Genomic DNA, 13,252 nt, shown 5'->3' with positions numbered 1-13,252 from the left:
GATTGGTTAGGCCACTTTTGGAATACTGCATTCAATTCTGGGCTCCTTACTATAAGTTGAAAGGCTTCAGAAAAGATTTACAAGGATTGCAGTTGGAGGGTTTGAGCTATACGGAAGACGCCGAATAGGCTGGCACTATTTTCCCTGGCGTGTCAGAGGCTGATGGGTGACCTTATAGAGGTTTATAAAGTGATGAGGGCATGGTTAGTGTGAATAGCCAAGGTCTTTCTCCACGGGTAGGGGAGTCCAAAACTAGAGGGCAGAGGTTTAAGATGAGAGGGAAAAGATTTAAAAGAGACCTAAGGGGCAATATTTTCATGCAGAAGGTGGTGCGTGTATGGAATGAGCTGCCAGAGGAGGTGGAGGAGGGTGGTACAAGTACAACATTTAAAAGGCATCCAAATGGGTACATGAATAGGAAGGGTTTAGAAGGGTATGGGTCAAATGTTGGAAAATGGGACTAGATTAATTTAGGATATCCGGTTGGCATGGAGGAGTTGGACCGAAGGGTCTGTTTCCCTGTTGTACAGCTCTATGACTTTATGACATGTTAAAATATATAATGGAAGTATATAGGTCAGGGGAAATGAACTATTTTTGCTAAATAATGTGATAACTTCAAAACTGCTTGAACTAATTTTTATTGTACTGTTTAATTCACATTTTATACACAGCATCAATGTGATAGAAACACACAAATAGTGATCTAGCCAGGATGCCCAAGCTTCACAATAAAGCACATCATTTCTTGTTGAAAATTTGTTCAATGTTTGAGCTGAATGTCTTGAAAAAACAATCACTGTAGTACTCACTATCTAGAGCAGGAGGGGACAGTGGGCATACCGTCCTGGATCCCTTTGGTCACTGGAGTATACCCACTGTTACCTACACAAAGGGTGTCTTCTAGCTGCCATAGAGGAATTACATGTCATTTGGACCTGCATTAAAACTAAAGTGAATTTAGAAATTAGATGCATTAAGTTTCTTAATGTGATGTTAGTGCTGTCTTATATTGATTTAAATAACTATACAGTTTCTACACCCAGAATGGATGAAAGAATTTGAACGTGTTGCGACATATTCCATATTCAACTGTACAATGTGACCTTAGAAGAATGGATTGAGCAGTTGCTGGACACAACAGTGAACCAGGAAAGTCTAATGTCACAGAAGTTTCTACAATGAAGGGACAAAAATGTATCAAAATTCCAGTGGATGCAGAATGAATCTGGGTCAATGCAGAGCAAATTTAGGTCTGTCACATAGAGGACATACCAAAATAACTGACCACGTTTTATGCAAATGCAAACCTTTAATCATTTCAAAAATCACTTTTAACACAGAGACCACAATTCATCTTGGACAATAAAGATAATTAACTGAAAGCGAGGAGGTAGTGAAGGGGCACATATGCTCGTGAGGAGCTATTCAATAAAAAAAAGTTGCAAAAGATGGAATTAAATAACTTTTAAAAAAATATATACTTGCTTAACAATGATAAACACGAAAGACAAGAGGAAATGAAATGGAAAGGAGTTACTGAGTCTAAGGTATTGCATTAACATGGATAATGTAAATATTACCATTATAACGAACTTGAGCATACTAGTAAAGTTCATTAATTTATTCAAATCAAATCTTACTGTGATACTGTCAGCCTCTGCTGTGTTAACTAATATTCAAAAACGCAATTAAAGTTAATCAGTTTCTTAATTTTGACACAAAGGGGTGACTGTGAAACTTCTTCATGTAACCCAATTAAGAGAAGACTACGTCGATATCCTGACCGACTTGCAGAAAACTAAACAGCATATTTTTAGCCACAACTACTCTCAGTTTTTTAACCTGATCTGAAAAGGCAGCAGTGTCAGGCTGTGATGGATTCATTGTTTAGTTCTTTATTTTGTAATGAGTATTTTATTCAGGCTGTTTCCAAACATTTGGCATTTGTACATGAGTCCCCTGCTTTATTTGGTTGTTAGCTGTATTCTCAACTCTTACTGAGAATGGAATGCTTGAAGTTTCAGTATAAAGCAACCATGCTCCATATGTTCATCAGTGAGGCAGCTTTCATTTTTTAAATTAGTATTTCACATGACATGAAAGGTGTTTTAAATAGTGCTCTTTTACATCGTGATGTAGACCTTCCTTTCCCACAATGAAACATTGGCCATCCCAAACGTTTGTAAGATTTTTCTGCTCTTCATCTTTTAAAACCGGATGCATTCACATCAGTCCAGCATGACCTTTCCTAGTTCACCTTTCCGGAATGTTCTGATGAAGTCATATGCAGCTGCACTGTAGTTTGGCATGAGAATGTTAACATCACCTAGAAATTGCAGCATGGACAGTTATTTTCATCCAGACATGTGTAACTTCAATCAAATGCCATCAGAAACTAATCACGTCAATTATTAATAAGGAGACACTAAAACATTTTGGTATTTCATTCCAAAGTGTGAATTGTTACTCAACTTGAAAAAGTATGTATGTTTTTTAATTATTTGATACAAATATACAATGATATCACAACAGATAAGCATCACTGTAATGTCTGAAATGATTTACGGGGGTTAATCATGATCTTTTGATAACATATTTTATCTCCACTAGCCTTTTACTTTTGTAAACAAATTAGATTTAATTTCAGCAAGGAGTACAAGTTTGATAATCACTACCTACCAACACCAGTGATGGCTTTTACTTTCTGTGTCTTGCCTAAATTTACGGCTATTTTTTTGAGCACAGTCTGGACATCATCACAGGGCTCTCCCAGCTGGTATCGGTCAACATAACTGAAAGACAGACACAGCAGCGTCTTGAACAATCTTAAACAAAATCTAATGCAATTATTTCATAAACAACTAATGAATGCTTTGTTTTTAGTGCCAGCCTTGGCTCAGTGTTGCACTTTAAAACAGTAGGGTACTGGTCCAGGTATTTGTGCACACAATCTAGGCTTGACACCTCAGAACTGAGGAAATGCTGGAGAATCCCTGTCATTTGGATGATTGGGGTGAGGGCAACAAACTGGGCAACCCAGTCATTCGACTCTCAGGTGACTGTCTGTGTGGAATTTGCACATTCCTCCTGTGGGTTTCCTCCGGGTGCTCTGGTTCCCTCCCACAGTCCAAAGATGTGCAGGTTAGGTGGATTGGCCATGGGAAATTGCCCGTAGTGTCCAGGGATATGCAGGCTAGGTGAATTACCCATGGGAAACGCAAGGTTACAGGGATAGGGTGGGGAAGTGGGTCTGGGTGAGCTGCTCTTCGGAGGGTCAGTGTGGACCCAATGGGCCAAATGGCTTGCTTCCACACTGTAGGGATTCTACGATTTAATTGGTGCAAAAGATCCGATGACACTTTTCAAATAGCAGTGAAGCTCTGAACACTATCATTGCACAATCAGCATCAAGAAAAATAGATCATTTGTTATTGGTCTAACAGTTGTTTATGGGAGCTTGCTGTGGACGTATTTTTTAGTTTATTTTTTCAGATACCTGTCTCTAATTGCCCTGAGATCGGAGGGGTTTCAAACTATCGAATAAGACCGCCACCTGTCCCCCCACCCCCGTGAAGTTGCCAGCCAAAATCTTGGGTTTTTGAGCTCAAAGGCAGCAACAGCTACTCTAGAGCTCGGAGTAAGTGCTAAACGCTGTATGGCCTCTTTAAATCTCTGTGTTTTCCTTAGTAATGGGTGTAGTCTAACTGACCAAACCTCGGAGCCTGAATCCTGCCCTGAAACACCCAAACACCCAGTTGAAAGGCAAGTGCTTTGTACTGGAAACTACGTGGATTAAACAGATAAATCCTCTATCCTCCTGTTCTGCTCCCTCAGGTCTTACGCCACCCGCCACTGAACTCCATTCCACCCTCACCCACTATCACAGCTCTTCAACCTCCACAGGTTATTAAAGGAACCATCAGGTCACTGGTGGATTTTTATGACAATTAATGATTAAGATTGATTGTCATGATTATTCAGACTACCTTACAGTCCAGATTCGTTTTGAATAATTAACTGAATTTAAATTGGGCCAGCTGCCATGATGGGAATTCTTTTTACGGGGAGGGTTAAAGGGAGAACCTGTGGGAGCCAGAGAGAGGAATACCTTTGGATTGGGATGTGGAACTGCCTGATCTCATCTTTACCAAATGTTGTCATACTCCCAAGCTGCAGGCAGGTGAATAGTGACTAGAAGGAGGAACCAGGACGGTTTTCCTCCACTGAGTAAAACGTTACACCCCACTCACAGAAACATTAAATCTGTTCCACGCAAACCAGCAAAAGTGGATCACAGGAATGATAGTCTGCTTATCATCGTCCAGACTAAGAAAAATGGACATCCATTTATCATGTTTGCATTTCCCCACACACCGAGCTTTGTTGATGCAGGGCCACCTGATTATCTACTGAGTAACAGCGTTTTACAGCAGAGTGTAACAGAGATGGGGCTCTTGTACACATTTTCAAATGACATAAACGTGAATGCAACAATGAACTGAGTTTTCTATCCCCTTTCTATCTGCCCATCCATCAAGCATATACAGATTGCAGCCAGAGAGGGACATAGAGACTTATAAATAAAGAACATGAATATTTATTAATTGTTTGATTAACGAATGAAACAGAAAGAAACTAACTGACATGTTCATCCTCATTTAGAGGTAACTATCCAAACAATTCCAAGACTCATTGCCCTGAGTATTTATTATAAAAAAATACACCTTTCCATTCAGACTGCAGTATGTGGAAATGCAACATTCAGACCAGTGTATGAACCTTTGGAAATTAATTTATTTCAAAACGTGGCTGTAAAATAACTCTTACTCAAACTTCTGTTGTTTATTCAGTGTGAAAAGTAGATAATCTGCAATTACTTCTTCTCCTACCAAGTGGTCCAATATTGTTCCTGTGGGAAAAGCAAATGACAAAGTCACTAAATAAGAAAGAAAGAAAAATCTTGCATCGAGTCAGCACTTTTCGGATTTTCATTATCCCAAAGTAGATTACTGCCAATTAAGTACTAACAAAGTGTAGTCACTCTTCCCAACAGCCAGTTGGCAAGCAGCAGAATTCCACAAACAGCAATGAGATGAATAGCCAGGTATTTTTACTTAGTGCTACTGATGAGCCACTACAGGAACTTCTACGTGGGTCTTTAAATATTTCTATGGGACCTTTCACATCCACAGACAGGGCCTGTGGTTTAACAGCTCACCTGAAGGTGGGTGGTGAGATGCCTTGAACTGTTGCTGTTCATTTGGTGTTGTTACACCCGCAATGTCGCTAGGGAGGGAGTTCCATGAGATTTTGACCCATTGATACCAAAGGAACAGCAAGACATTGTCCAAGTCAGGATGGTGAGTGTCAAGAAGGGGAACTTGCAGGGAGTGGTTTTCCCATGTATCTGCTGCCCTTGTCCTTCTGGATGGCATTGGTCATGGGTTTGGAAGATGTCTATGCAGCCTCGGTGAGTTACCGCAGCACATGTTGTAGATGGTACACGCTGCTGCTACTGTGCGTCAGTAGTGGAGAGAGTGAATGTTTATGAATGCCAACGGTAATGCCACTGAATGTCAAGGGAATATGGTTAGATTCTTGTAAAAGCAAAATACTATAGATGCTAGAAATTTGAAATAAAAATAGAGAATGCTGGAAAAAATCAGCAGGTCTGGCAGCATCTGTGAAGAGAAAAGCAAAGCTAATGTTTCAGGTCCAAAAACTTGAAAAGTCCAAAGTTTCAAAGAAGGGTCACTGGACAGAAATGTTAACTCTGTTTCTCTCTCCTCAGATGCTGCCAGACCTGCTGAGTTTCTCCAGCATTCTCTGTTTTATAATGGGTAATGTTTCTATTATTCGAGATGGTCATTGCATGCTGCCTGGATGGTGCAAATGTTAGTTGCCACTTGTCATGCAAACCTGAACATTGTCCAGGTGTCGTTGCATTTAGGCATGGGCTGCTAAAATACGTGAGAGTCATGAATGGTGCTGAACATTGTGCAATTGTCAGCTAAAATTCCCACTTCTGACCTTATGATGGAGGGAAGTTAATGAAGTGCTGATGATATTTGGGCCTCAGGCATCAGCTAGGGAGACCAGTGGTGCAGTTGTAGTCTCCCTGCCTCTGAGCCAAGATACTCACTCAAGTTCCACCTGCTCCAGAGCTGTGTAATAACATCTCTGAACAGGTTGATTAGAAAGTATCTAACTTGAAAAAGTTGCAGTGATGCCCTGGAGCTGAAATGACTGACCTCCAACAACACAACCATCTTCCTTTATGCCAGATATGACTCCAGCTGTGAAAATGCCACAGAAAGAATTTACAGTACAGAGTTATGCTATATCACACTATGGCTAAAGCACTGGGGATGTAATAAAGTTATGTTTTAGAGACAGAACAATAGGTATTAGTTCTTTGAATAGAATTGAATGGAGGCCATTCGGCCCTTCAAGCTGCTCCGCCATTCTTCACAATCATGGCTGATCATCCAACTCAATAGCCGAATCCTGCTTTCTCCCCATCACCTTTGATCACATTCGCCCCAAGTGCTATATCTAGCTGCTTCTTGAACACATTCAATGTTTTGGCATCAACTACTTCCTGTGGTAATGAATTCCACAGGCTCACCACTCTTTGGGTGAAGAAATGTCTCCTCATCTCTGTCCTAAATGGTCTACCCCGAATCCTCATACAGTGACCCCTGGTTCTGGACACACCCACCATCGGGAACATCCACCCTGCATCTACCATGTCTACTCCTGTTAGAATTTTATAAGTGTCTATGAGATCCTCCCTCATTTGTCTGAACTCCGGCAAAACAATCCCAACCGACTCAACCTCTTCTCATATGTCAGTCCCACCATCCCCGGAATCAGCCTGGTAAACCTTCGCTGCACTCCCTGGAGAGCAAGAGCATCCTTCCTCAGAAAAGGATACCAGAACTTCACACAGTATTCCAGGTGTGGTCTCACCAAGGCCCTGCATAACTGCAACAACACATCCCTGTTCCTGTACTCAAAACCTCTCGCTATAAGGGCCAACATACCATTTGCAAACAGAATTTCACACGGCTCGATATAAGCCCAATGCTGAATGGAAATTCTGCTCTGCATGCATTTTTAAAATGTTAACATCATATTTGTTCACAATTCCCAGTGTTTACCTCCATAATATGTTCAGAGTGCATAGGCTCCTGCTAATAAAAACAGTAAGTCAAAACATACCACAGAGTGCCAGCTTCATGCCAACTTCCAAGCTTTCTATACGTGGAGAAAAGACGCCAGGAGTATCTAATAGATATATGAGGGGCCTTTCACAGACCTGTGGAAACATACACCATTAATTAAAAAAAAACTATCTTCCATTCTGAAGGACAAGGAAGGGTGACAAGAAAAATATATTCTACCCAGTTGAATTTGCAACTGGGTGACAATGCACACTTTACTTCTGGGTTGAAAAGGTGGGAAAGCAATTCAAGAGGAATCATTAGTAGCATATACCAACTAAAAATCAGGCGCAGTAAAGTGAAATCTTCAGCTGTTCTGCATGTGTGCCCATTACAATGACTAATCCATTTACCAGCACAAGCCTTTACCATACGGCACAGCTCCACAATGATATGGCAATTAAAGAGACTTCAGTTCTTCATGATAGGACACCAGGAGAAATTGTGTCTATTATTATCCATACAAAAGTATCTATGATAATACTTATTTTTTTAAAGCATTTGTTGAAGTGCAATGAGTACTACAGACTGGGTGGGTTGGATATGAGTCAGGCAGTTTCAAGTTTGTTTGTTGGAGTGAGTGGGCTCTGTAGCACAGGAGTCCAGAGATCGTCTTCTCCGTCTGCCTTTTACTTCTTTCTAAAAAAAAGTTTCCATTTGTCATCTTATCTCTTTTATTGGCTTCAGCAGAAGGCATCTTGTCCCGGCCCTGGCCCAGCAACAAGAAGGCTTCCAGCCTGGGCCCGGTGGTCTCAGACCAGCGAGGACCTGGTGTGGCGTCCTCGTTTTGGAGGGGCAATCTCCAGGTTTGGCAGTCACGTCCCAGCGTTGAGGGCATTCCAGTAGCCTGGCATCGTGGTCCTGTCCTGATGTGGCACTCTTGGCCTGGTGTGGCAGTTGTCTTGTCCCGGAGGGGTGGTTGCAGTTTGGCAGTCTTGTCCAGGCATGGAGGTCTTTAGCAACTGTTTCTGGGGTACTCCAGCATTCACTGTTTTAATCAGCTTTTCCTGAACTGAAATTGATCTGAGATGAACTTTGCCTTCATTTTTACTTTTTTCATCTTATCTATGACTTATGTCATTAATGCAGACACCAAAATATGGCGGCATAAAACTTTTCACTGTATTTTTTTGCAAAAATACAGGTGACAATAAATTGTTATTCCATTCTATTTGTCTCACAATCCAGCCTAAATGTTAAGTAAACATTAGAGTTGTTTAAGAGCTTCCGTTTGGCCACAACTGGCTGGAACAAAAAGATCGATGCTAACCAAATAAAGATTACAGACACAGCATTCCTTTACCTGTTTCTAAATAATACACCTAATACTGTTTTAATAGCTAAAGCTATACACAGCAAGGTTTTTCAGGAATAAAAACAAAACAGAAACTGCTGGAAAAGCTCAGCAGGTCTGGCAGCATCTGTGAAGAAAAATCAAAGTTAATGTTTTGGGTCCAGTGACCCTTCCTCAGAACTGATGGTAGCTAAGAAAATGCCGGTTTATATGCAGAAGATAGGATGAGGAGAGGGGTAAGGAGTAAATGGATAGAGCCCAAAGAGAGAGAAGAACAGTTGCACAGACAAAGGAATTGATAACTATCTGGCTGGGAGAGTGAACAGTTGTTAATGGGGACTGTTAGTTGCTAACAATAGGTACAGTGTAATGGCAGGCTATGTGATAACAAGGCAGGGGGTAGGGGGCTAGGGGGCTAGGATATGGAGGAGTTCAGGCTGTTAAATTATCAAATTCAATATTGAATCTGGAGAACTGAAGGGTCCCCAAGCGGGAAGGGTCCCCAAGCGGAAAATGAGGCGTTATTCTTCCAGCTTGTGCTGAGCTTCACTGGAATACTGCAGCAAGCCAGAGACAGAGATGTTGGCCAGGGTACAGGGTGGTGCGTTAAAGTAGCAGGCAACAGGTAGTTCAGGGTCTTTTTTGCGAGCAGAACGTAGATGTTCTGTGAAGCAGGCACCCAGTCCACGCTTCCGATTCCCCAAACATAGAGGAGACCATATTGTGAGCAGCGAATGCAGTAGACTAGATTGTGTGAAGTGCAGGTAAAGTGCTGCTTCACCTGGATGGTATGTTTGGGCCCTTGGATACTGAGGGGCGGGGGGGGGGGGGGGGGGGGGAGAAATGGGGGGCTGTTCCCAAAGAGCCACACCCGTACCGTGCAGCTTCACATGCACACTCTCAACCTTTCTCTCCAACAGCATCTCAACACACTGGCTCAGGGCTGTACCACTCTGCAGTTCCACTTCATCCTCCAGCTCATTCGCCGTGCTGACAAGAAACTTTCCTTTCAGGCATCAAGGCCCACAAGATGCAATAACTCAGAGACACTCATGGCCCTCTGGAACCTTCCACCCCACCCCTTCCCTCTGACTCCATCCCCTCCCCCAACACCCCCACCTCCTGTCGGGTATTCACCATCCCTCCTAACCTTCCACTCTCTGATGCTGAACATTCTGTACTCAGCAAAGGCCTCAGCTTTATCCCTTTGCGTCCCTATCTTAACAAATTTTGGGCACGACATGACATCGAACTCTTTTTCCGCCATCTTCACTTCCATGCCCATTTCTTTGGACAAGAGTCCTCGCCCAGTCCCACAGACCCCTTTGCCCAGCTCCAACCCTCTCCCTCCACCTGGATCCCTCCCTCCGGCCTTTTACCTGGACTCGATCTGTTCATTGAGAACTGTTGACATGACATTGGTTGCCTCAATTTCTCTACCACCCCCCTCACCCAATCCAACATATCTCCCTCCGAACTGACTGCACTCCGTGGGCTTAGATCTAACCCTGACTTTGTTATTAAGCCTGCTGATAAAGGTGGTGCTGTTGTAGTCTGGTGTACTGACCTCTAAATTGCAGAGGCTGAGTGCCAACTCTCAGATACCTCCTCCTACCTTCCCTTGGACCATGACGCCACCATGGCACATCAGGCCATTGTATCCACTATGGTTACTGATCTCATTTCATTCGGTGACCTCTCCCCCATCTGCTTCCAAGCTAATAGTCTCCCAGCCCCACACAGCTCACTTCTACCTCCTTCCGAAAATCCACAAACAGGACTGTCCAGGCAGACCCATTGTTTCAGCCTGCTCCTGCATCACAGAGCTCATCTCTTCCTAGCTTGACTCAGTCTTTTATCTCCTGATCCAGTCCTCGCCCATGTACATCCGTGATTCCTCCGATGATTTACACCAGTTTTGGAATTTCCACTTTGCAGGCTCCAGCTGCGTCCTTTTTACCATGGGCCTGCAATCCCTTTACACATCCATTCCCCACCAGGAGGGTCTTAGGACTCTCCGCTTCTTCCTGAAGCAAAGGCCTGAACCGTCCCCGCCCCCCACCACCACCCTCCTCCACTTGGCCGAGCTCGTCCTCACCCTCAACAACTTCGTTTTTAACTCCTCTCATTTTCTTCAGGTCAGGGGGTTCGCCATGGGTTCTTGCATGGGCCCCAGTAATGCCTTTCTCTTCCTTGTTCCAGTTCTATTCCGGCCTCCACCCACAACTCTTTCTCCAATACATCCATGATATCATCGGTGCTGCTTCCCTCTCTCATCTGGAACTGGGAAAGTTCATCGATTTCGCCTCCAATTTCCTCCCCGCCCTCACTTTCACCTGGACTATCTCTGATTTCCCCCTTCCCTTCCTCGACATTTCTGTTTCCATTTCTGGGGATGAACTGGCCACCAATATCCACTATAAACCCACTGACTCCCACAGCTACCTGGACTATACATCTTCGCACCCTGTTTCCTGTAAAGTCTCCATTCCATTCTCCCACTTCCTCCTTCTCTGTCACATATGTTTCAATGAGGCAGTTCTTTCGGTTTTTATTTCAGGAATAAGTTTATTTTGGTACCAAAAATGTTTTTTTGTTGAAAACTACACAAAGTGAATACATCAGTTACTTCACAGAATCTTAGCAGCCCATTCAGCCCCACTGTGTCTGCTCTGGCTCTCTGAACAAACAATTCCCTTATTGCCACCAGGCTCTCACCTTCTCATGGTAGCCCTGCACATTCAGAAAACACCTCAATTCCCTTTTGAATGCCCTGATTAAACCTGTCTTCACCACAATCTCAGGCGATGCACTGCAGATCCTAAACATAAACTGTGTGATAAGCCTTTCCCTCATATCACTGTTGCTTCTTTTGCCAATGAGGTTGTATCTGTGCCCACTTGATCTTGATTTTTCACAATTGGGAACAGGGATTCTCCATCTGTTCTGTCCAGACCCCTCATGATTTTGAATAACCCTACCTGGTGGCAGACAGTACACCAGCATACAGACAATTCAGGTTGAATACTCAAAGGAGTTTTTGTCTCAGTTAGGATTCCTTTGTAAAAGAAGTCTCCGAGGGCTCAGAGTTGTCACTGAAACAATGCCTTGATCTCTTGCTGGTGTTAACTGAGCCAGATGGCTAAAGGGAACCAGCTTGAGACACAAGCATCAACTCAACTTAAACTGAGAATGATAGCTTGCTCTGTTCTGAGAAAGCATCACTGAACCCGAAACCTTAACGCAGCATCTGCAGTTCTTTCAGTTTTTTTGAATGATAGTTTCTCTCCCCCTTACACAATTCACTCCACTTGGATACATCACACCTACTCTGTACATCACTGAAGCTGATAAAAACCAAAAGAACTGCGGATGCTGTAAATCAGGAACAAAAACAGAAATTGTTGGAAAAGCTCAGCAAGTCTGGCAGCATTTGTGGAGAGAAATCAGAGTTAACGTTTCAGGTCCGGTGACTCTTCTTCAGAACTAAAGCTCATAATTCTGTTCTCCATCTTTTAAAACAGAATTGTAAAGATGGTAGTCGTTTGAGGGGGATCTTGTATAGCTATGGGAGCTCTGCTAATGCAACTTTAAGAGATGAGAAAGCGGAATTTCTGGAGGACTGGAGGGAAGGGAAAGGTATAAACCTCTAAAACTGTCAGATTCTGTGGGTGAAGAAATCTTTGCAGATGATGCAAAGCATATTATAACCTCTAGAGGTCGCAAACAGATTTTAAATCAACGTAGAAAGGTGTCCATTTATAAACAGACTCTATATATGTATTTACTCATCTTCCAAAAAATAAATATGGTGGAACTTCAATTCTTCCAAGGCAATCTGATAATAAGTAATGGAAACAGTTTTCTCATTTGTAAATCTGTGGTGGCAATATTGCCTATTCTCTACCAAGAAAGTGAAAGAGAGCACTTAATCACAAGTGAAGGAATCATAGCCCATGAGGTAAGTTTTGTAGTTCAGGAAGATGGTACTGTTGAAAACTATTACAGATAGTATTAATCTGTAATAATTAATCTGTAACATAGAGGGATAGACAGAGTAGATCCATCACAACCATTAAAGCCATCTACTGCTCCATCCCCCGCCGGTATTTTGGTAAATCAGACCATAAAGCTGTGCTCCTTCTCCTGGCTCACAAGCACACACTGAAGCATGAGGATCTGGTACAGAAAGGCGTATAGTGCTGGCCTGAGCTAACAGACGAGCTCCTACTTGATTGCTTGGTGTTGGTGGACTGGTCCATATTCAAAAACTCAGCGGCCAACCTAAATGATTATGCCACCACCGTCACAGATTTCATCAGTAAGTGCGTAAAGGACTACGTGCTGAAAAAGTTAATCCTAGTGTTTCCAGACCGGAAACCATGGATGACCCAGGAGATGCACTCCCTCCTAAAGTCTAGGTCTGAGGCGTTCAAGTCAGGTGACCCTGACCTACACAGGAAATCCAGCTACGATCTTCGCAAAACCATCAGAGACGCCAAGAGACAATACCAGACTAAACTGGAGTCACTGACTAACCACACAAATGCACATCGACCGAGGCAAGGCTTACACGATGTAATGGTGGAGTAGAATCGCTGACAACAACGTATTGCTCCCCGATGAGCTCAATGCATCCTATGCTTGTTTCGAACAGAAGGTCAGTGAAATGATGTCACCTGCCCCAACAGCCTCAGATGCACCTGTACCCACAGTCACCACTGCAAAC

General features: G+C 43.0%; 1 protein-coding gene across 2 annotated transcripts in view; it reads right to left on the bottom strand.

Annotated features, from left to right (window-relative positions):
- Nucleotides 1-625: 625 nt before the first annotated feature.
- mtg1 (mitochondrial ribosome-associated GTPase 1) overlaps nucleotides 626-13,252 on the bottom strand; it is a 29,377-nt gene continuing 16,750 nt past the window's right edge. For both annotated transcript variants that reach the window (XM_048616403.1, XM_048616404.1), the window contains exons 8-11: nucleotides 7,228-7,324; nucleotides 4,831-4,912; nucleotides 2,683-2,795; nucleotides 626-2,329 (exon numbers count right to left, since the gene is read on the bottom strand). In XM_048616403.1, coding sequence (XP_048472360.1) covers nucleotides 2,232-2,329; nucleotides 2,683-2,795; nucleotides 4,831-4,912; nucleotides 7,228-7,324 — 390 coding nt within the window. In that variant the 3' untranslated portion in view covers nucleotides 626-2,231. The remainder of the gene's footprint in view (nucleotides 2,330-2,682; nucleotides 2,796-4,830; nucleotides 4,913-7,227; nucleotides 7,325-13,252) is intronic.

Source organism: Rhincodon typus, chromosome 34, assembly GCF_021869965.1.
Source record: "Rhincodon typus isolate 14 chromosome 34, sRhiTyp1.1, whole genome shotgun sequence".
Lineage (NCBI taxonomy): Eukaryota > Metazoa > Chordata > Chondrichthyes > Orectolobiformes > Rhincodontidae > Rhincodon > Rhincodon typus.
This window is presented reverse-complemented; position numbering and strand designations above follow the sequence as displayed.